At 41.1% G+C, this 22,916-nt stretch overlaps 1 protein-coding gene across 2 annotated transcripts in view; it reads left to right on the forward strand.

The window, feature by feature from the left end:
- Nucleotides 1-655: 655 nt before the first annotated feature.
- The window catches only part of OTC (ornithine transcarbamylase), a 56,338-nt gene continuing 34,077 nt past the window's right edge, over nt 656-22,916 (forward strand). Inside the window, exons 1-5 of one of the 2 annotated variants that reach the window (XM_007171652.3) lie at nt 792-851; nt 5,968-6,122; nt 7,828-7,966; nt 9,433-9,514; nt 20,401-20,488. In XM_007171652.3, coding sequence (XP_007171714.1) covers nt 7,916-7,966; nt 9,433-9,514; nt 20,401-20,488 — 221 coding nt within the window. In that variant the 5' untranslated portion in view covers nt 792-851; nt 5,968-6,122; nt 7,828-7,915. Of the gene's footprint in view, nt 852-5,967; nt 6,123-7,827; nt 7,967-9,432; nt 9,515-20,400; nt 20,489-22,916 lie in introns of both variants that reach the window. The other variant, XM_007171651.3, reaches the window with a different exon arrangement.

Below are 22,916 nucleotides of genomic sequence, written 5' to 3' on the forward strand. Positions count from 1 at the left end.
TGGCCCCTTAGTGATCCAGAGAGGCTGCCAGGGGAGGAACATTTGGTACCCCACCTCCCCGCTTCTGCTGAGTATGGGTTTCTGCTGGAATTAATAGGCAACCCCTTATTTACTGAAGACCTACTATGTGCAAGGCACAATGGGAGCTCCAGGACAGAGATCTTTTTACTCCATCTCCATCCCCACTCCAGCTTTTTGCCACACACACACACAAGTACCTTCCAGGGCACATCTTTCTATTTGTTTTTGTAGAAAGGCTGGGACTTGGAGGAAAGTGATATCACTGGAAATACTCAGGGATGTCACGTCTACATCTGGGGTTTTGCACTGCCAATTTGCATTTTTGGAATGAGTTATTTCTGTGTACCTTCACAGCAGCCAGCACTGCAGTGTCTTGCATATATTATACACCCAACGAGTACTTGTCAATTGATTTTGTACAAGTATGTGACAGCATAAATATATTATGAAAAATGAGGAGTCTGAGCACCAAAAGAGTCAGGATTCCTTCTCCAAGAAAAACAAAACAAAAACCAAAACAAACAAAAAAACCCCACAGTGGTGGATGGAGCTTGGCTTAAAGTTCAAATGCTCCTGGACCCTGCCCCGCACTATCTCTAACCAGGGGAATTTGATAAGGTAGTTGAAGGGTGATATTACCTTTGCTCTCTCACTGTAATCAAAAGGACTCTTAGCTTTCAGGTGGACCCCACTGGCTACCTTGGTGCGGCGTTTTCAAGAGCACAGAATCATCCTTTTCACTATCGAAAGAATATGCTGTTTAATTTGAGGATCCTGTTGAACAAGGCAGCTCTTAGAAACGGTCACAGTTTCGCGGTTCGAAATTATCGGTAAGTGATGGCCAGAGATTTGAGTCTGACTTAGGAACCGTGGTGATAAATGAAACTCTATTCTGCAGAGAAGTGCAGCCTCCTAAGGCCTCTTTCTGCAGGGTATAGTGCCAGGTTCTACCCTTGTTGGAGACAGCTGTCTCTAATTCCAGCTGAGCTTTCATTTCTCAGTCCTCTGTAATCAGATTTCATGGGGTGCTGGGAGGTGACGGCGGAGTGGGGGGCGACTAACCGTGGCACGTATAACAGACTAAATGTTCTGGACATCTTCCATTTGTGTACATTCTAAAGGAGCAACTGGCTGAAGGAAATGAGAGGAACTAATTTCCACAGGGCCTTCAGCTTGTATTTGGGTTTGCCTGAAAACAATACATCATTCTGGGGCATGGGGATTGATTCGATCTTTAAAAAAACCCCAAAAGAACAACTACATAAATATTTACAAAGCTGCATCCTCCTCACAGCCAACTGGCCATGCCTGCGGTCGAAGGTGGTGTGGAGTGTGTCCCTGGGGAAGAGGACAAGGGTGATGGGTTAATCGGGGAAGCAAGGCCATCAAATCTGGACATTGTTGCCAGAAAGCTTCTAGAGTAACTGCCTGTTAACAATCAGAATTTTCCCAGTGCCTCTTGACAACCGAAACCAACCTCAAAATGACCTCAATGACTCCTAAAGTTAGAAGCTTCTAGTCTGAAGTTTTCTCCCACTGTTAGGAAGTGGCCCTGTGATTGTGGTCCTGGGCCTCCCTTCTCTGGGTCGCCTGACAGCTCTGGACTCTCTGGACTCTACCATTAGCACCACTCAGAAGCCAGAACAACATTGTAAATGATATTGTAAAGTTGGGACCTCAGAGCCACAGAATAATGCCTTCTCCTATTTTACAGATAAGGTAAATGAGGCCCAGAGAGATTATGGGGTTTACTAGTTAGTGCCAGAGTTAGACTATATAAACCAAGAATCTGGAGGAAAGCTCAGGTTTAGAGTCTAAAGAACTGGGTTCAAGGCCTGGCACTACCACTCGCTGGCTATATAACCTTGAGCAAGTCACTAAACTTTTCTGTGATGTTGCTTCACTTATAAAATGGGAGAAAGAGTAATACCTGTTCTGCCTACATCACAGGGTGGTTCAATCATTTATTTAATAAATACTTATTGAGCACCTACTTTGTGCCACGCCCTAAGCAAGGTGTTGGAGATACAGTGGTAAATAAGGTAAATAAGTTATTTCATTCCAGACACATGAAGTCACAGTCTAGCAATAATCAGTGAGATAATGTGTGTGAAAACTGTCAAGTGACAGGCAAATGTTCATTATTTTATCATTCCATCCCGCTGAGTTACATCAGATAAAAGTGCGATGAAATTTCATTCCACAGTTTTTAACAAAGACTCATCACTGAGCTGGAAATAATCAACTGAATGAATAACCAAAGCTTGGAGCTTAAACTTACACTCTTCTTTGAAAATCACAGTGATGACTGATTTTTATTTTTACCATTATTACAGGTTAAATTTTTGCAAGTAAAACCTCTTCTAAATATTTAGGCATTTTTTGGTTATTTACTAAGATTCTATTTTCTCTATCCAGTAGCCAGACTATGATTCTGAAAATCCCGGCTAGCCATCTCTCACAGTGAATGGGGACTGAGGCAAAAGCATGGCTAAATCAGCCCAAATCCATACCTGCTATTTGAAAATATGAAAGCCTCGAATCACCCATGTCATTAGAAACTACAGAGCATGAGTCTCTATTGAAAAATGGCATAACACTGAAATGGTGTCCTTTTCAGGTGGCGTGAGTATTTTTCTTTCCTGCTCTTTTCGTTAGCCACCCTAACCTGCCAGCTAGATGATTTCAGAATTGCTGATCTCCAATAAGACCTATAATCTTTGACGACCCCTTAACAATAGAGAAAATCTCCCTATTATCTCTGCCTGTATGGTACTTTCACTTTGATTTTCAGCTTTCTGCAGAGATTCGGGTTCTTCTGCATCCCCCCCCTCCCCCCATTCCCCCCTCCCCACCCCTGTCTCTCTTGGGAAAGGCGGAGGGCGCTTGTTACATACCAAGTGAGTGTAGCACTAGAAAGTAGCAGGAAATATGTGGTTAGGGTTTGGCAATGCCACAAAATAGGGACTGCACAGTTCTGAAGCGAGCAGCCATATCACATGGGCATGATAAAATGACTGCTCAAGTGAGGCTGAAGCCATCTACATAGGCTCCCGGATCAATCATTTTTAGTCAGTTTTTTTTCTTTTCTTTTTTTTTTTTTACAAAATCAATAGGATCAGACACCAAGACTGCCAAGAACACCCAATCCATAGGCTTTTCAGCTCACAAACAAGGCTCTAGAGCCTGGCTGTGTTTGGATAATAGACAGTGTCCTATGATTTGTTCCTATTAAGGAAACCACTTATAGCTTTTAAAGAAACCACTAAAATAATATCTTTCTTTATCAGACAAGACCAATTTGTAAGTGCTGCTCAATTTCATCTCACAAATAGAAATTTCTTCAGAGAATATTGAGCTAAGCCACCCAATTCTGTGGAGGTTATGGATTGGAGCCAGAGGTGACTGGTTTTCAGGCATTTCATTCCAGGTCTCTCTAAGGGCTTACAGAACTCATTAAGTTCCCTTCATCCCACACACATGCCAATCTATACATACGTGGACATGCAGACGAAGCAATTACAGGCCACCCACGCTCTTGTGTAGAGGAGACAAAACAGTCCTCTTTGATTATTCACATTTTCCATCATAATTGAAAATGAGTGCCTTTTAAAAAACATATTTCTTGGGGCTTCCCTGGTGGCGCAGTGGTTAAGAATCCACCTGCCAATGCAAGGGACATGGGTTCGAGCCCTGGTCCGGGAAGATCCCACATGCCACTAAGCAACTAAGCCTGTGCGCCACAACTACTGAGCCTGTGCTCTAGAGCCCGCGAGCCACAACTACTGAAGCCCACGTGCCACAACTACTGAAGCCCGCCTGCCTAGAGCCTGTGCTCCACAACAAGAGAAGCCACAGCAATGAGAAGCCCGCGCACAGCAACGAAGAGTAGCCCCCGCTCGCCGCAACTAGAGAAAGCCCGTGCGCAGCAACGAAGACCCAACGCGGCCAAAAAAAAATTAATTAATTAAAACAAAACAACAACAACAACAAAACATATTTCTTCACTTCAGAAAATTATACAAGGCATGAGACCAGGAATGGAATGGGGTCATGATGTTTCCCTTGGCCAACAGTAGAATTGGGGTTTTATTTCTAGTTTGTTATTTTTAGTAATTTAACTAAGATAAAAGAAGTAGAGGCGGCCACAGATTTTCGACAGTTTCGCGTTTCCAGTCCTTTAATAGTAGGTCTGCACGAATCCTCATCCCACTCTTCAATTTTCAGATGAGGGCAAAGTTTCACAGTTTTAGAATATTGACTATCTAAGGTATCTTAGAAACCATCTAGTCACCCAGTTATCAATAGTAATTTATACCACATATGAGCATGTGGCAACAGTGACAAAGGTTGCAAGTATATTTTTATTAAGTTATTATTATTTTTAATAATAGAGATATTTGGAAATGATTTGTGCTTTTATTTTCCAAGTCAATAGGATCATATCAAGGGTTTTGTGAAAAGAGTCACTCTCCCTGCCATGCGTTGCAATATACCTTTCTGAGATGGAAAGAAAGGGATGAAATTAAATTTAGGCCACTGAGAATTCAGATGGCTCCACTATGGCCTGTGGGAAATCTTGTATTTATGAACTTCATGAGTGTTGTGGAAGACAAAGACATGAAGGATCACTGATTTGTAGTTCATTTTCTTACTTTTTCAGATGAGGAATTAATGCCAAAAATGGGAAATGATCTTCCCAAGGTCATAGTTGAACTAGGACTCAAATTTGAATATTTAAAACCACTGCTCTTTTCATTCCACTGCTTTGATGACTTCGATCCTTCCAAATTGAGCAAATTGGCCCATCTACCCTTGCTCAATATCCCCCCATCCTCTCTCCCCTTTTTTAAAAAGATATAGCCAAAATATCTCAGTAAAGAAGAAAAAAACACCAAGAAAATATGCCTTTTGTATCAGTCTGCAATGTTAAAGAAACACCAAAATCTCTGCCATAAGGCCCATTGGCCCTCTCTTATGCCTCCAGAAGCTAAAGTCTTGATCTCAAACTCTCCATGAGGATCAAAATATCATTTAACACTGAATTTTTTCCTACTCTGGCAAAGTCAGTTTCTGACTGACCACATTTTACTCGAATTAAGCATTTTCTCTTCCAACAAAATACAATTATACAAGGGAACACATCCAGGTCACCCCCGCTACTCCAAACAATTTACTAGAGTTGGAAAATGCAGACTATAGCAATGAAAGGTTTCATTCTGCCAATAGAGAATACTCTTCCATTTTCTAGCTAGGAAGATATTTGGGTAAAGCTAACGCAAGGGTCTACTATTACCTTGGCCTAACTTCTTAGCATTCAGTGATTTGGGGTCAAGAAATCTCTGTAATTATTTTTTCAAGGGATAAAATTAATGTAACGAACGAGTCTTGCCTTTTTCAAAAGCTCTGGCTATAACCGACTGCCATGACAGTTTTGACAGAAAATCTGTATGTGGTTCCCATTGTTTTCTCCAATATTGTATTCTCCCCGTTATGTGTTGGCTGAAGGATGATAATGTGGTTTAGGTCTGGTTTACCAAGGAGACACACTTGAGTACAAAGAGACCAAGCATTTTATGGGAACACTAAAATAGTGATTCTGGCCTTGGTCTGGCTCGTGAACTAGAGTAGGCTGCTTCCAACTGAAGCACCAGGTCTCTCTGAGAACTTAATAGCCCTTTAGGCTAGCGGTTTTACCTAGTTAACTCGCGAGTGAGTTTATCACCAGAAAGCAAGAAATGCTTGATACAGACAGAAAAAAAGGGGTCTGTGGAGGAGGCATTTCAACATGGTACAATTGTGGAGGTTTTCTACTTTTCTCTAATTTTTAAGTAGCTTAGGAAAGAGGTGTGGCAACTCCATTTTGGAGCCAAGGGGAGGTCTACGAGGAGACAGTAAACAGGATAGGAATTTAAACTGGAACCATTGTGTTTGCTTTCCTTCCAGTGATAAATTTTCCTGGTTAGCTCTTGATATCTATGAAAAACAACGCTTTTTCCCAAGACAACATTTCCTGCCCCGCCTCCTGGACAGAACTGAGAAAGGTGGGGGCTGCTCTAATGATTTTTCAATGGTGTAAACAGTACGACCCCCTTCACCAGGTGAGATACAGTTTTTAAAAAATTTTCCAGTTAATTACTCCAGCCCTCACAGGCTAGTATCACAGATTTACAGGATCTACCTTTCCACTCTTTTTGTCCCCAAGAACCCAGGGGACTTACTCTGTCCAAAAGGGGTTCACAGAAAGAGGTAACCAAAATATTGGTATAGTTCATTATTAATGTACTTTGGATTTGGCCCTCATAGTGCTATGGGCAAAAACTTATCCCACCAGGTCCTCTCATCAGTTTTCCAGGTTTTTGCACTCGACACAGGCTGCTATACATAGGATCCAAGGTTATAATGCTTTTGTTTCATATGCATATGTCCAACCATTGTTCCTAGTAGTGCAAATACAATACTGGAGTGGTTGAGCCCTAGAGGATTTCAGCTTTAGCAACATACTAGACCACAGTCAAGTCTCCTCCATGACTCTTAGGTCTTGTGTTCAGCCTAGGCCACAGGCCATACTTGCTCTTGCCTCAACATTAATTCTGTTTGGGGGGGCTCTTGGTATCTTTTTTGTCTTCAGACTTTAGTCATGGCATTGAAAATCCATCATGGTGGATCTCTCTAAATTTATTCCCAGAAATCTGCTGAATTTCTTTTTTAAAAATATTTATTTATTTATTTTATTTTTGGCTGCGTTGGGTCTTTGTTGTTGCGCGCGGGCTTTTCTCTAGTTGCAGCGAGCGGGGGCTACTCTTCATTGCCGTGCGTGGGCTTCTCATTGTGGTGGCTTCTCTTGTTGCGGAGCATGGACTCTAGGTGCGCAGGCTTCAGTAGTTGTGGCACGAGGGCTCAGTAGTTGTGGCATGCGGGCTCAGTAGTTGTGGCTCGCAGGCTCTAGAGCGCAGGCTCAGTAGTTGTGGTGTACGGGCTTAGTTGCTCCGCGGCATGTGGGATCTTCCCAGACCAGGGCTCGAACCCGTGTCCCCTACACTGGCAGGTGGATTTTTAACCACTGTGCCACCAGGGAAGCCCTGCAGTACATTTCTTAAAGTTAAAAAAAAAATCATCGTTATTATTACACATGCTTTTACTGAGACCCTTTGAGGGAATAAAATAAAGCAGAGGACTTTTTTTCCCCTGAAAGTTAATAGAAAAGCCACAGGGTCCATTGTATCTGACCAGGGACAATAAAGAACAAATCTTCAAGAATAGATCTGAAGGGCAGTAGAGGGAAAAGAATGAAATTGTTTTCTATTGTATGTACATAACAAATTCTGTTTGTACCACTGAATGATTTCAATGATAATAGCTAAAATTTATCAAATACTTATTATATGCCAGACACTGTCTGATTTCCATGTATTAAATCATTTCATCCTTACAACAACCCTATAAGATTATTATACTCATTTTCTAGGTGAGAAATTTAGGTGCAGAGAGAGTTTAGGTAACTTGCCTAACTAATACATAACAAAGCCACTCATATGGTTATTTCCAGCAGAGAAGAATTCAGCCTCTTTCCTCAAATTTTTCTTTTCTCTCAACATTCAGAATACTGGCTATCTAAAATGTAAACCACAGCCACATCAATTTTAAGGCATTAGCACTTTGCAGAGACACATGAGGCTACACATTTGCTATGTTGCTATGTGTCTGCTATGTTTTGTGTCAAGAATTAAACAATGAATTACCATAGGACACAGATTTTGTTTTCTTAAATATATAGTTCTCTTTTTCTTTTTTTCTTTTTTGTAGATGTGGACAACCACTACAAAATAAAGTACAGCTAAAGGGTCGTGACCTCCTCACTCTAAAGAACTTTACAGGAGAAGAAATTAAGTATATGCTATGGCTATCAGCAGATCTGAAATTCAGGATAAAACAGAAAGGAGAGGTATGTAGCATTTCCACATTACCTTCCACTGCTACCAATCAGCCTTTTTAAAGACAGCCTTTCCAGAGAAAGAGGGAAAAGAAAATACATTAAAATTCCTAAACAGTAGCTAAGTAATGAAACTACACAGGCAAGGTAATTGATTATCACTGAGTGTACAGGCATATAAAAAGCATAAAAATCAGTTATTCAATGACAAGTCATTGCATTTCTTTCATGTGGAATGTTGAAAGTCATTATTAACTGAATCAGAACCTAAGGAATCATTTCTCTGGAAAGATTTTATTTTTATACCTTCTTTCTTTTCTCTGTGTGTTTTCTATCAAATGAAAAATAAGGATGATACATTTTTTCTAGCAACAAATTTCAATTGTGGATGAATATCAGACATATCATCATTAGGATAATTTCAAAAAATTCAGGGTGATGTGACAGTGTTAAAAAATTCAGATTAGCAAAGAAACAGTTAAATGGTAACCAAGCAGGAGAAGAGATGGGATATGGTGCCTTGCTGGAAGCATTATTCTGCATTTTGAGCAATTTATGTTTGAAACACGCTTAATTAATGCAGCAGCTTCATTTAGACTGCTTAATTGTGAAAGCGTTTTCGTATTCCAAGCTTGTTCAGAAGCATTTGAAAGAGCTGGTTTCAGGTTGAGAAAGTTTTACACAACCTTGATTTTCTTATCTAGTTCACTAGCTCTCCAAGTTTCTAAGAACGAACTGAAAATAGGAGTGACTCCAACTGCTATGGGTTCCTATAGAAGACCTTGAAATAAGGAGAAAATGTCCCCCGAGATCCCAGGCTTTTTGTTCTTCACACTTCGTGGTGAGGAAGGTTAGCTGGCAGGAATGTGTTTGTTCTAGAACTCATCCTATCGGGAAGTCCATCTACAGAAGAGGAAGGAGGTAGAGCTCCACCCCACACCCAAACTCTGCAGATTGTTTCCATATGACTTCTAGAAACAAAGTCTTTGCACTCTCACAAGGGTGCGTGATGAAAGTGTAGCTGAAACTCTGGAGCTTCATCTTTAGGAGTCTGAGTACCCCACGTGTGACAGAGAAGCACATTCCTAGCTGAGAAAACACTTCTGAACCAAGCATCTTCAAGGTCATTGAACACTGGTAGAGGTTTCCACGGATTTAAGTAAGAAGATGGCTCCAGTATGAAATATTAATAAACTTTGGAACAAATGTTCAGGTTGAACCCAGAGCAACTAATACTACTTTCTCATTACGTGTCAGTAAGCTGTGGGAGTTCCTGTTCCCTTCCCCCATTTGTATACAACATGAAAAAAAACACTTTAAATTCACTTTTTAAATAACATCTGAACACTTGTTTGGGAACAGTGTTAATTATTCTACATTTTCTGATAATGTAAAGAATAAGTTTTGAAACATAATCCTTGCTATTGGATATAAAATGTATATTTCATTTTAATTGTATTCTTGTCCTTGACTTTCAGTATTTGCCTTTACTGCAAGGAAAGTCCTTAGGCATGATTTTTGAAAAAAGAAGTACTCGAACAAGATTGTCCACAGAAACAGGTGAGTCCATAGACAAACTTGGACTTGTGTTGAAGAGGGGGCCAGAGGGTGAGGACCTGGGAGGAGTAGCCCAGCGGGGGGATTTGTTTGTCTCTTTGGCAACAACAAAGGGCAAACGTTGTCACTGAGAGTTAGCAGTGCAAGCCTCTGAATGCTTTCCAATTCTCATAGAAGCTGCAAGCAGAAGGATGAGTCTCATCTGTAGAGATTCCATGAGGACTTGGGTAGAAGTCCCAAATAATTCTTCATGTTCAGTACAGAATGTCAGTGGGCATCAATTCTCAGGCCTCCAACTCATGTAAGCAAGAAATGTGTATTTTTCTAACATGTAAAGAACTTTTCCTTGTTTGTATCAATTTTGCTGGATGATGGAAACAATCTCTGCAACGCTAGGCAATCCTCAGTTGTTTAAGTGTTAACTGTGTCAATTTAGGGTCTCTTCAACTTTTCCCCACAGTCATGGTTAAGTCCTGGAGAGTATCTCAATGTCCAGGCATCCAGAGCTATGGGGATCTGGTCACTGGTCATCAGGACATCATCATCACGTGTCTATGCTGAAATCTGCTGAGACTTCTGGACCTTGGACCAGACCTATTTGACCTTGACTGGCTCCCATTTACTGTGGAGTTTGCTTTACTTTGATCACAGGATCTGAGATATCTCTTGGTTTGGCTCTCTCAACCTCTTGGCAGCTCTGCACGCCACAGTGGGCACAGAGATATTGCAAGGCTCTCTCTACTCTATCGTTCCTTCCTCTTTCTGGGTGCTAGGGAGTTCTAGAACATTTGCTCCCTCCTAGAACGCTGTCTTAAAAGCAAGACACAGGTGTTCTCAGCTCTGGGGTTCCCCAAACTCATCTGAAATTTCCATCATGCTCCCCACCCTTCAGTCCTTGGCCTGGGGGACAGACGGCTGGGTACAGTGTCAAAAGTCCATCAATGTCTATTTCTGTTGCTTCTTCGCTCTTGCTCCTTTTCTTCCCCTTCCAGTTCCCAGGTGATAAAGCAAGAGGAAAAACTGGCTCTGACTATCCATGTATTCTTTCAAGTCTGTTGTTTGTGCCTGAAATCCTAAGCTGTTGAAACTCAAAATTTCTTTTTTCTCAAACTATGATCTCTGTAATGAGTTTCAAAAAGTCTGTTTTGAAACTCATAAGCCATACATCACCCCTTGTTTCTCTCTGCATTTCTGCTCCACCAGACCTCCCTTGAGTCAATAATATGACTGCCCAAATGGGCAAATAGATAGGACTGAGGAAAAGGTACCACAAACAAAAACATGTTGGTTGATCCTTTGCATATCTTATCCTACTTACAAGCATCAGAGCTTTCTAGGGTTCAGAAGCAAACACCTACTTCAAGTAATTCTTGCCTTGTAATGATCAGCAATGAGGTACCTCAAATACATAACAAAATGGTGTTCAGAGTGATCAAGTGACTTGCTAAGTTCATGCAATTAATACAAATTGGCACCAGGATTCAGATCTCAAGTTTACTGTTCTTACTAATGCACTCCCCTTGCCCTTTGAGAGAAGGAAGGAGGAAGAAATGAAACATATAAGGTGTCATCTAATCTTTAAAGTCCTAGGAAGAAAACTGCTGAGAACATTTTGCTCTTTAAAGCTGGGTTCTTTAAAAGGTCACATTGACATCTGACGTTTAGTAAAGGAAAAATGAATATTGCATAAGCCAGTCAGTAATTCTGAAATTCTGCTCCTTTTCAACATTGGTTATCATCTTTTAAAATCATTAGTACTTAAGAGAGGTGTTCTTTTTTGAAGTCATCAAAAGAATCGATTAATATATAGAAATTTCTCAATTTTAAGTTTTTTTCAGATTATTTTTTCTTGGTTGTTAGTGTTGTCTACCACGTTTCTCTGTTCAAATGTTATTTTCGATTTAAATACCCCTGAATAAGTGATCAGTTTTACCATGCACATATCACGTGGTAGTTAAGCTACTAATAAAACCAAGAGTGAAGATTTAATAAGCTTTTGGGTACAGACCCTGTGCTAAGTGCTCTACATTAATTACATGGATTATCTCACTTAATCCTCATGACAACTCCATGAGGGTGAGACCACTGAGGAAAACAGGCTGAAATAGGTTCAGCAAAAGGCCCACAGATATATAGCTAATAAATGGCAGACCCAGGATTAGAAGCTATCATTAAATGTATTTCTTAAGTGTCTAATTTAATTCAGACATTTATTAGCCATGTTTTATTCCAATAAAGTTGTTTCTACGGGTGGCATTAAGCATTTTGTTAAATGATGGTTTTTCTATAGAGAAATGCTCTGGGACTTCCTTGGCGGTCCAGTGGTTAAGACTCCACGCTTCCACTGCAGGGGGCACAGGTCTGGTCCCTGGTCGGGGAACTAAGATCCTGCATGCCGTGTGGCACAGCCAAAAAAAAAAAAAATGCTCTGAAATCTGCACAAAATTACAAACTATAACAACAAATATATGAGAAAAGGAACATATGACCATAAAAAGTTATGGGTCACAGAGTATTCATCACTATCCTCAATAAATACCCACGGGTCTCACTGCATATGGCATCCTGCCAAACTCAACAGTAGGAGAACCAGTCAGAGTAAGCAGCTGATTTAAATGCGTACAGAAATGGTAAACCTCAACCCCCAACATGGCAGAGCATTTCTACTGTGTACATGTGCATCTTAATGGTTGTCGGTTAGCACAATTTTTCATCAAAACCTGTTACCTTGCTATTTAGAATGAAAACAGGATGTAATTAAAACTGTCAATTGCTACCCCAGATTTGTGTCAGCCTCTGGGATGGGGTGATCCTCACAGGACAGTCCTTGAGGCTTCCATCCCAAGCCTGAGTTGCAAAGATACAGCAGCATTTATACTTATCTCGGGGGACAAAATAAAATTCTCCACCCAATAAAATAGATAACTAATAAGAACCTACTGTATAGCACGGGGAACTCTACTCAGTACTCTGTAATGGCCTATATGGGAACAGAATCTAAAAAAGAGTGAATATACGTATATGTATAACTGATTCACTTTGCTGTAGAGCAGAAACTAACACAACATTGTAAATCAACTACACTCCAATAAAAATTAATTTAAAAAAATTCTTCACCCAAATCAAGCCATATTAATTGCCCATGTAATATTTTTATTAAAATGTAAGACACCTAAAGTGTGCAAATCATTAAGTGTACAGTTCAATGAATTATTACAATAAACACATCCTTGTAACTAATACCCAGATAGAGAAACAGGATGTGAATAGCACCCAGAAGCCTTCCCTTGTATCTTCTTCCAGTTGCTACTCCCCCTGCCCGACCCCTGCTCTGCCCCAAAGGGTAACCATTATCCTGGCTTCTAACCTCACAGATTAGTTTTGCTGTTTTCGAACTTTATAGAAATGGAGTCATTCAGCATATGCTCTTTTGTGTCTGGCTTCTTTTGCTCAGCATTATGTTTGGGAGCTGTATCGATGTTGCTGTGTGTGTAGTTGTAGCTCATTCATTCCTCACCCACTCTTTGTGTATGCCTGCCTGCCAAGCTGCACAATTCTCCTGTGTGTCTACTGATGATTATACTCTTTTATTGCAAATTAATTGAGCAGATAGGTGGATACATTTATTAATCTTGGTAAGTGCAGTAGCTGATGGAAAAATGCACAGGGCATCCTACGAGATGGTTCTTTTCATTATTTAACACTGGTATTTGACTTTCAAGGTGAAATAGAAGCTAGTGCTTTCCAAGCTGTTTCAAATTCATCATCTTTACAGAGGTGGCAATATAAAAAATGTGATACTATGCTGCAGGAATGAAAGTGAAGCACAGAGAGGGTAATAGCTGCCTTAGTTCTACCAGCAAGAGCTCTCAGAGCCTTTACATTTCCAGAGCATGAATTCTATTTATACCCCTTCTTCCAAAGCTTGCAGAGATCCGTGAGGAAAAGAAACAGTAAAATAAGATGTACTTTTATTTTCCCAGACAGAAATTAAGGTAGTAACAGGTGAAATCCTTTGTTCAAAAATATCTGATGTGTACGCATAAACAAATGAAACAGATAAAAACAAACTCCTCTGGATGAAGAGTGAAGAGACAGTAGAGACCCGTCCAGCTGTCCTCCTCTCCTCAGCAATGGCAGCTCCTGGTGGCTTCTCAGAACCTCTAACACCTTCCAGAACCACTTAATGCCATCCACGTCTGATAAACTGGTGAATGCTTGACCTGTACTTTTGGACTGGGGTCTGGGGCTTCTTTTCGATCGGTGACCAAAAATTGCAGAAGCAATTCCTTCTTAGAAGCAATGTCCTCCGGTTTAATCTCCTTCAAGAACTGCTGAAGGCTTTGTCGACTGAAAAAAATTGCACAACCTAAAAGTTGAGAAGTATGTTTTATTCGGTGGACTTGCTGAGGACTTAAGCCCGGGAGGCAGCCTCTCAGGCAGCTCTGAGGGACTGTTCTGAAGAGGTGAGGGAGGAACCAGGATATACAGGAATGTTTGCAACAAAATCCAGGTAGTCGGAACATCAAAAAATTACCGTTAATGAAAGAAAACCAGACATCTCAAGTTACTGAATTTAGCACTTCTCTATGTATGGGAAGAAGCAAGAATCTGGGCTCATGGAAATCATTCCTTTGATATGCACCTTAACTATCTAGGGCCAGTATCCTGTTCTTTCCCATCCTGAGTCCCCTCAGGGTGCACTGCTGGGGTGGCTGTAGTGACTGAGGGCTTGGCAGTGGGCAGCCCTTTTGTCTCCATCCGGAGTTCCCTCAGGACTCACCCTCGGGGCGGTGGTAGTGGCTGATGATAGCCCACAGCATCATTTGTGTGCTGATAGGGCAGGCAACATTTTTCATTCACAGCTTCGACTGCTATTTCTTAACACTTTCTGTAACCTCTCTTCCTACCCCTACCTCATTAAGTCCAGGCTTGACGTGAATCTTCGTTATAGCACAAAGAGAAAAATGAAAAGGCAACAAACAAATCCTGGGTTGTCACAGCAAAATGACTTCTAGTCAAAGTAAGAGTATGACTTCAAGCAGACTTGCCAGGAGGCCTTAAACTTTCTCTGAAATCTTCCTCCACAGTCCCTAACCCTCAATGGCATTCATCCCTGTGCCAGGCACATAGTAGGTGCACCGCAAATACTTTCTTGATGAATGTGCAGTATTCATTTCTGTTTAGGTGACTTTCCCTGTTTAGAAATAGATTAAGGGCTCAAGAGTGATTAGTGATTATAATCGTCACTAAATCGCATTAGCTCACTTCACACGTAATAGAAAATTCCATTAACAAAATTAGGAGATGTTTGCAAGTGAAAAGAATGGGTCCTCTCTCCAGAGTCAAAATCCTTCCTGCATTTGTTCAGTATTTGTTGAATACTTACTATGTACCAGTATTTATTCTAGGTTCCTGAGATTGATATATCAGTGAAAAAAAGAGAGGTAAATCCCTGCCTTCATGGAGCTGACATTCTAGTTGGTACACAGACAATAAACAATAGACATAATACATTTTAAGTGGATGATATATCACGTTGGAAGGTAATAAGCGCTCTCAGCAAGGAGAAGACTGCCTGGAAGTGAGGGAGAAACATGTACTCCATTATTTGGACTTTGCCTTTTACTCTGACTTCAAGGTTTCTGTCTGAGCAACTGTGAGCAGGATGGAGCAGGATAGAGCAGTTCAGGCAGGATGGAGGGGAAAATCAAGAGTTCAGTTTTGGAAGTATTGAGTTTGAGATGTCTTTTAGACACACAAGCAAAGATGTTGAAGAGGCAGCTGGATATTAGTTTGGAGTAGGGGAGTGAAATTTGACCTAGAATACTTGGGAGTCATCAGCATACAGATGGTATTTAAGGCTATGGGACCAGATACAATTATAATGGAAATGAGTATAGATGGAGAGGAGAGGACCAAGGACTAGCCCTGGGGAACATCGACATTAAGAGGTAAAGGAAAAGAGAAAGAACCAGCAATGGCGATTGAGAAGGAGCAACTGCCAAGGTAGATGTAAAAGCAAGAGTGTGTGGTGTCCTGGATGGTGTGCAAAGAAAGTTTATCAAGGACAAGGCGGTGAACAACTTTGTTAATTGCTCCAAGGTCAAGATAAATAAGAACTGAAATGGCCACTAGATGTAGCAATGTGAAAGTCATTGGTAACCCTGGTGAGGGGAGTTTTGGTGCCATGTTGGGGGGCCAAAGACTTATGGGAATAGATTTGAAGGAAATGAGACAAGAGGAACTGGAGAGAGAAAGAAAAAACAAGAGTTTGGCTGCAAAGAGAGCAAAGAATTAAATGGATACCGGCAGGGGAAATAGGGACAAGAGAAAGTTTGCATTTTTTAAATTAATGAGTGAAAAAATTAAAATAGCCTATTCAAGATGCAGGTAATGTAAGAGAGAAAGGGAAGAGTTGGTAGAGCAACATTCTTGAGTAGGTGAGGGGGCATGGCTTCTAGTTCATACATGGGGTATGGAAAGTTCATCTATGCTGAACAGGAAGGGAAGCAGAATATATGGGTACAGATGCTGACAAGTACGGAAATGGGGTGATGGAATCTGGAAGTTCTCTGTTACCATTTTTTTTCATTGAGGTGGGAAGTAAGGTTATCAACCGAGTGCTGGCTCTACTTTCAAAATATATCAAGAATCCAATCATTTTCTCATTGCTTCAGTGGTTACTATGCTGGTCCAAGCTATCAATTCTCAGCCAGATTTTTGCAAGTCTCCTGACTGGTCTCCCTGCTCCTGCCCTTGCCCCACTATGGATGTTCTGTTAAAACATACGTCCAATCATGTCATCCTCTGCTCCAACCCTCTGATGGCTTCCCATCTTACTCAGACAAAAGTCAAAGCTGTTGCTTCCTCCCCACCTTCCTTCTGTAGCCTCACCAACTATTACTCTCCTCCTCACACACTCTATACCTTCCACACCAACCTTGTTGTTGTGTCGTGAATCCACCAGTCATGACCCTTCCTCAGGACCTCAAGACATGCTCTTCCCACTGTCTTGTATGTTTCAATGCGGCTTCCTTGACCACATTAAAATTATAACTCCTATTCCTTACATTCCCTATCCTCCCTCCCTGCTCTATTTTTCATGTAGCACTTGTCAACATCTTACAAGATATTTAATTTACTCATATTTAATTTACTCATTCAGTTTATTATCTATCTCTCCCCCATTAGAATGAAAGTTCCAAGTAGGCAGGGACTTGTACCTTGTTGTTTACAATGCTTTTCACAGTGCCTAGAACAGCACCAGGCACATACTTTTAGAATGAATGAATAAATTTTAGAACCATACCATGAGGCTAGGACCTGTTGTGGTCACTCCACAGAGACAAGATGTGCCTCCCACCAAAATCTGGTTTGATTGTTGACAGTGAGGATAACATACTTGCACCCAGAGGGTATGAAAAGGTTTATTATTCACATAATGTGGCTTTCTGAGGAGAGTAGGGCTAGCTCCAAAATTGGTCCCAAAGTGGCATTAGAGAGCAGGAAAATTATATGGCTTGTGCTTTTATTGTGGTTGTGGGGTGAGGCTGGGGTGAAGATGCCCGTGCACAGGGCAGGAGGAGAAGGGAGAGTGATGGTGGGTAGCAATCAAACATCATAAATTGAGTCAGATTCTTTATTACAAGGCCCATAGCAAGTAGGACTGTTTGTGTGTTTCATGTTCTCTCATTCTACCTGGGATGTTGCACATCAGATCTGCAAGGGACTTAGGGCTCTAGGCAAACTGCCTGATTTTCAGATGAAGACTGAATCCAGTTCCACTATGTTGTCCTGTCTCTGTAGATCCCAATGTAAGTTGGCTTAGGGGCTGGCTCTCCTAGGAGAAAGCTCTAGGTTCTTAAAAACAATCTTGAACAAGTTTTTGGACTCTTTGACTCTCAAAACTCCTGTCTATAAAATTCTTATAATAATATCTAATATGCTCTTTGTCAGAGTGAAGGATTCAATGGAAGAAAGTTTCTGAAGTGCCAGCACCTGGTAGTGCTCTGTGACTAGTCATTGCTAGAGTCAGAACATAGTGGCCTGTAGCTAAAAAACCATTTGGTCGGGGCAGTTTTTTTTTTCTTTTTTTTTTGGGGGGGGCAGTTTTTTTTTTTTTTTTAATTAATTAATTTATTTATTTTTGGCTGTGCTGGGTCTTCGGTTCGTGCGAGGGCTTTCTCTGGTTGCGGCAAGTGGGGGCCACTCTTCATCGCGGTGCGGGGACCGCTCTTTATCGCGGTGCGCGGGCCTTTCACTATCGCGGCCCCTCCCGTTGCGGGGCACAGGCTCCAGACGCGCAGGCTCAGCAGCTGTGGCTCACGGGCCCAGCCGCTCCGTGGCATGTGGGATCTTCCCAGACCAGGGCTCGAACCCGTGTCTCCTGCATTAGCAGGCAGATTCTCAACCACTGCGCCACCAGGGAAGCCCCGGGGGGGCAGTTTTTAAGAGAATACTTTTAAGTATGAAATAGGTAGAATATAATTATTTTTTAAATGTAGTAACAGAAATGAGAACAATTGTTTTGTCGTGGATTTTTTGTTGTTGTTTTACTTAGGAAAGTTTTCAAATGAACAGAAAGTAGAAAGATTAGCATAATGAGCACCCCAATACCCCTTACATCAATCAACTGTTAATATGTTGCCTTCTTTGATTTATATGTTCATTTTTGTTAGTGAATTTTTTTTTTTTTTTTGGGCCACGCAGCATGGCATGCGTGATCTTAGTTCCCCAATCAGGGATCGAACCCGTGCCCCCTGCAGTGGAAGCGTGGAGTCTTAATCACTGGACTGCCAGAGAAGTCCCAGTTAGTGAAATACTTTAAAGTAAATTAAAGCTACAATGAAATTTTACCTCAAAATATATCAGTATGCATAGTTCAAATAAATAAGAATATTTTCTGTATAGCTACAATATCATTATCACACCTAATAAAAATGATTTGTTAATATCATTTGTTAATATCACCTATCCGTATTCAAACTGCATTATTCAAATTGCATTAAGCTTTCAGTGGGCTGTTTCATGAGACTTTGGGTCAAATTCCCCTTCATGAGTCTAAAACTCTTTGTCCCCCAACTCACCATGAGATTAATGATTTCCTCCTTTCTCATGGGAAACAAGTAGGATTAGAAAATTGTGACTGTTGCATATTTCCCAAAAGACAAAGTAGGTATATTACAATAAGGAGGAAAAAAGTAATGTTTGCAAAATTCCTCAGACAAGTCTCTATCTTGTAATTATACTTATTTGCCTTTACATTGTATATCTAAGAAAGCCTGCCTATTGAACCTGTCTCAAATGAGAAAGTAAAGTTCTGATTGGATGTCACCATTTCCCATAATTTTGCCTCAGGGTATGTGGTAAAAGGGCTCTCCTTGTTACCACAGAGTTTAGCTATGGCTTGGGGCAGGCCCCTCTCTGTGTCATCCTCCCCAGACCAATGGAATGTGCTATGAGGGTGGGGAAGGAGCCATCCTCATCTGCTCAGATGTCTGCAATAATCTCACATCCCATGGAGGGTTGAAAAGTGGTGAGGGCAATATGCGAGTGGTGCTTAGCCCTGTCTTGGTTGGAGGATAAATACAACAGTTGAATGACCTTCTGATCTTGCTGACTTTTAGTGACCTGAAATTGCCATTTCAATACTCACTTTATTTTCAATTTTTAAAAAATTAAGGGCTTGGGCTTCCCTGGTGGTGTAGTGGTTAAGAATCTGCCTGCCAATGCAGGGGACACGGGTTCAAGCCCTGGTCCGGGAAGATCCCACAGGCTGCAGAGCAACTAAGCCCGTGCGCCACAACTACTGAGCCTGCGCTCTAGAGCCCACGAGCCACAACTACTGAGCCCACGTGCCACAAGTACTGAAGCCCACACACCTAGAGCCTGTGCTCCGCAACAAGAGAAGTCACTGCAATGAGAAGCCCATGCACCGCAATGAAGAGAAGCCCCTGCTCGCCACAACTAGAGAAAGCCCGCGCACAGCAACGAAGACCCAATGCAGCCAAAAATAAATAAATAAAATTAATTTATTTTAAAAAATTAACCCATAATCTATATACAGGAAGATGCACAGATCTTAAGTGTACAGTTCAATAAGTGTTGAAGAATACATATACTCATGTATATGGGTATGTAACGTACAAACTCTGTCAAGGTGTAAAGTATTCCCGTAACCCCAGAAAGTTCACCAATGCTCCTTCCCAGCCAATCAGCCTCTCCAGAAGCAACTAGTGTTTTAATTTCAGCCACTCTATGTTAGTTTTGCCCATTCTAGAACTTCATATAAATGGAATTATACATTATGTACTCTTTTGTGTCTAGCTTCTTTCATTCAGCATGTTTGTGAGATTCATCCATGTTGTGTGTATAGTAGTGCATTCCTTTTTATTACTGAATACTGAATAGTATTCCATTGTAATCCATGATATCCCATACTACAGTTTATTACTGAATAGTATTACTACTGAATAGTATTACTGAATAGTATTACTGAATACTGAATTACTGAATAGTATTCCATTGTAATCCATGATATCCCATACTACAGTTTATTTTCCCATTTTCCTGGTGGACATCATTATATATTTTAAAGAATAAAAATGAGGTATAGTCTCCAAATGAGAACATGCCCCATATTGCCCAGATCTGAACAAGAGGGTGGAGAAATGCGCACACATCTGAAGGAGAGTTAAGTGCTGGTACAGAAAATTTCATCTACTTCTCTCCGTTCCTCATTATGCTTTCCCTGGGAACTCCCTATCAAAGAGGCTGGTGAGATTGAAAGATTTTGACTTTTCAATTGAGATGGTGCTGATTGCTCATAATTTTGTTTGCTACTTTCTTTTTTTCAAAATGCCTTTTTCCTCTCTCTTTTACTGTAGGCTTTGCACTTCTGGGAGGACACCCTTGTTTTCTTACCACACAAGATATTCATTTGGGTGTGAATGAAAGTCTCATGGACACAGCACGGTTTGTAAATCTTCTCTTTGAAGCTTATTTCAGAATTGATGGATAAATATCAAAAAGAAAATATGCTTCTCTTTAAATAGTGGTTTTCCCTCTCGGCATCCTTTGGACTGTTCTGTTTTCCTTCTTTCCCTCTTTACCTGATGTTCTGAATGCCTCTCCCTCATCCTCTGGCCACTTTCCATGCGTTAAGATAATTTTTTTTCTTAGCAATTTGAAGAGGTTTCTGATTATAAAATATCAAACTCTGGGAAATTTGGTCATCAAGCATGACATTTTAAAAAATTAATTAATCAATTATTTATTTATTTTTGGCTGTGTTGGGTCTTCGTTGCTGCACGCAGGCTTTCTCTAGTTGCGGTGAGCGGGGGTTACTCTTCGTTGCGGTGTGCGGGCTTCTCATTGAGGTGGTTTCTCTTGCTGCGGAGCACGGGCTCTAGGCGCACAGGCTTCAGTAGTTGTGGCACGCGGGCTCAGTAGTTGTGGCTCTCGGGCCCTAGAGCGCAGGCTCAGTAGTTGTGGTGCACGGGCTTAGTTGCTCCGCGGCATGTGGGATCTTCCCGGACCAGGGCTCGAACCCGTGTCCCCTGTGTTGGCAGGCGGATTCTTAACCACTGTGCCACCAGGGAAGTCCAAGCATGACTCTTACGTTTTACAGTTGAAGAAATGGAGGTCCAGGGAAACTGACATGTTCAATGACCCATAACCTGCTAGCATCAGAGCAGGTAGTGATATTAATAGCTAACATTTATTGAACATTTATTCTGTGTCAGGCATTGTTCTCACTCATTTAATCCTTATAACAACCCAAATATATTGGCATAAAGAAGTGAAACAACTTAATTAGGGACATACTAGCTTCTATAACACAAAAATCTCAAAATGTCAATGGCTTAACATAGTGCAAATGTTCCTGACTGATAAGACGGAAGGACTGATTATTTGTGTGGTCATTCAGGAACTCTGGATGAGAATGGCTCTACCATCTTCAACATGTGGCCTCCAAGGTTATCCTGGGTGTCAGCATCCAGCCAGGAGCTAGGGGAAGAGAGCATGGAGACAGGATGCTTGCTTTAAAGCCACATTAGCAGGGAAGTGGCACAATCACTTCCACTCACATTCTATCGGCAAGTACTATTAGCTCAGCCCTACCTAGATGAAAGTGGAGGTGGGAAAAGGCTCTTAACCACTAAACTATAGTTAGAGACTGAAACATAGGCCCCCTGACTCCCCATGCAGTGCCCTCACTATTGTATCATGTCTGATTGAGAAATATAGAGCAAATGTCTGTTTAAATATTTCGCCTTTGATATCTAAGACTAATGATTATTTTCTGAAAACGATGGGCCATAAAGCAACTCCCTGCAGACACTGGCTGCTTTTTATGGCAGCTACCCTAGTATATACTAAAGAATCCACCTCATTTGAATTGCTGAAGAGATTTGAAATAACTCATCTTTAAACCTTTTAGTTACGTTATTTCAGATGGGACAATGTTAGTATTAAGAAGCGTTGTGTTCATCTTCTGGATGCAAGGGACAAAAAGAATAAATAAACATAAATGAGTTTTTCTTCCCAATATGCTGCCACTGGCTGGAATTATATTTGCCTAATAACTGTTTCCACAAAAGTGAAATATACTTTATTCAAGAGCAAATATTACAAGCTGGTTAGGGGTTGAAGCCAGGGCCACAGCCAGGAAAGAAGTTTCAGTGGGGATCCTCTATATAGGACCAAGTGAATGATGGTGAATGAGTCATGCGTGAACTCGTGGCTGGAAGAAGGTACAGCTGGAGGAACAGATGAACATCCAACAAAGAGCTAAGGAGTGCGCACTGGCAGCCAGAAAGAGGTCAGGGCCCAGAAATCAGTGGAGTAGGCAGGACCCCAAAAGCAAGAGACGAATAGCCAAGCATGGGTGGAAAGCCGAGGATGAGTAAAAACATATTCTTTTCCATGCTTGCTCTCCACACAATTCGCACTGCAAGTCCTTAGTTAGAGGAGCTCTACACAGATCCTAGGAAAAATAATCTGCTCACAAGTCCCATGATTGGGACTTTTTAGTCCATATAATTAATTCCATTGCTACATGGATACATAAAATTGGATCCATAGAATTCCTTCTGGTCATTCCATCTTATCCAAAAGACTCGAAGGAAAATAATCATAGCTCCTTCTTAAAGGGTGTATACTATGGACCTCTTGTACTATTATCGCTAAATCTTTGTAAAAACCTTACAAGGGGCTTCCCTGGCGGTCCAGAGGTTAAGATTCTGTGCTTCCACTGCAGGGGGCACAGGCTCAACCCCTGGTAGGGGAACTAAGATCCCACAAGCCATGCAGCGCAGCCAAAAAAAAAGAAAACTTACAAAGCAAGTATTATTGGCCCAATTATTTTATAGATGATGAAACCATGACTCAGAGAAGTAAT

This window comes from Balaenoptera acutorostrata, chromosome X (assembly GCF_949987535.1).
Source record: "Balaenoptera acutorostrata chromosome X, mBalAcu1.1, whole genome shotgun sequence".
Taxonomy (NCBI): domain Eukaryota; kingdom Metazoa; phylum Chordata; class Mammalia; order Artiodactyla; family Balaenopteridae; genus Balaenoptera; species Balaenoptera acutorostrata.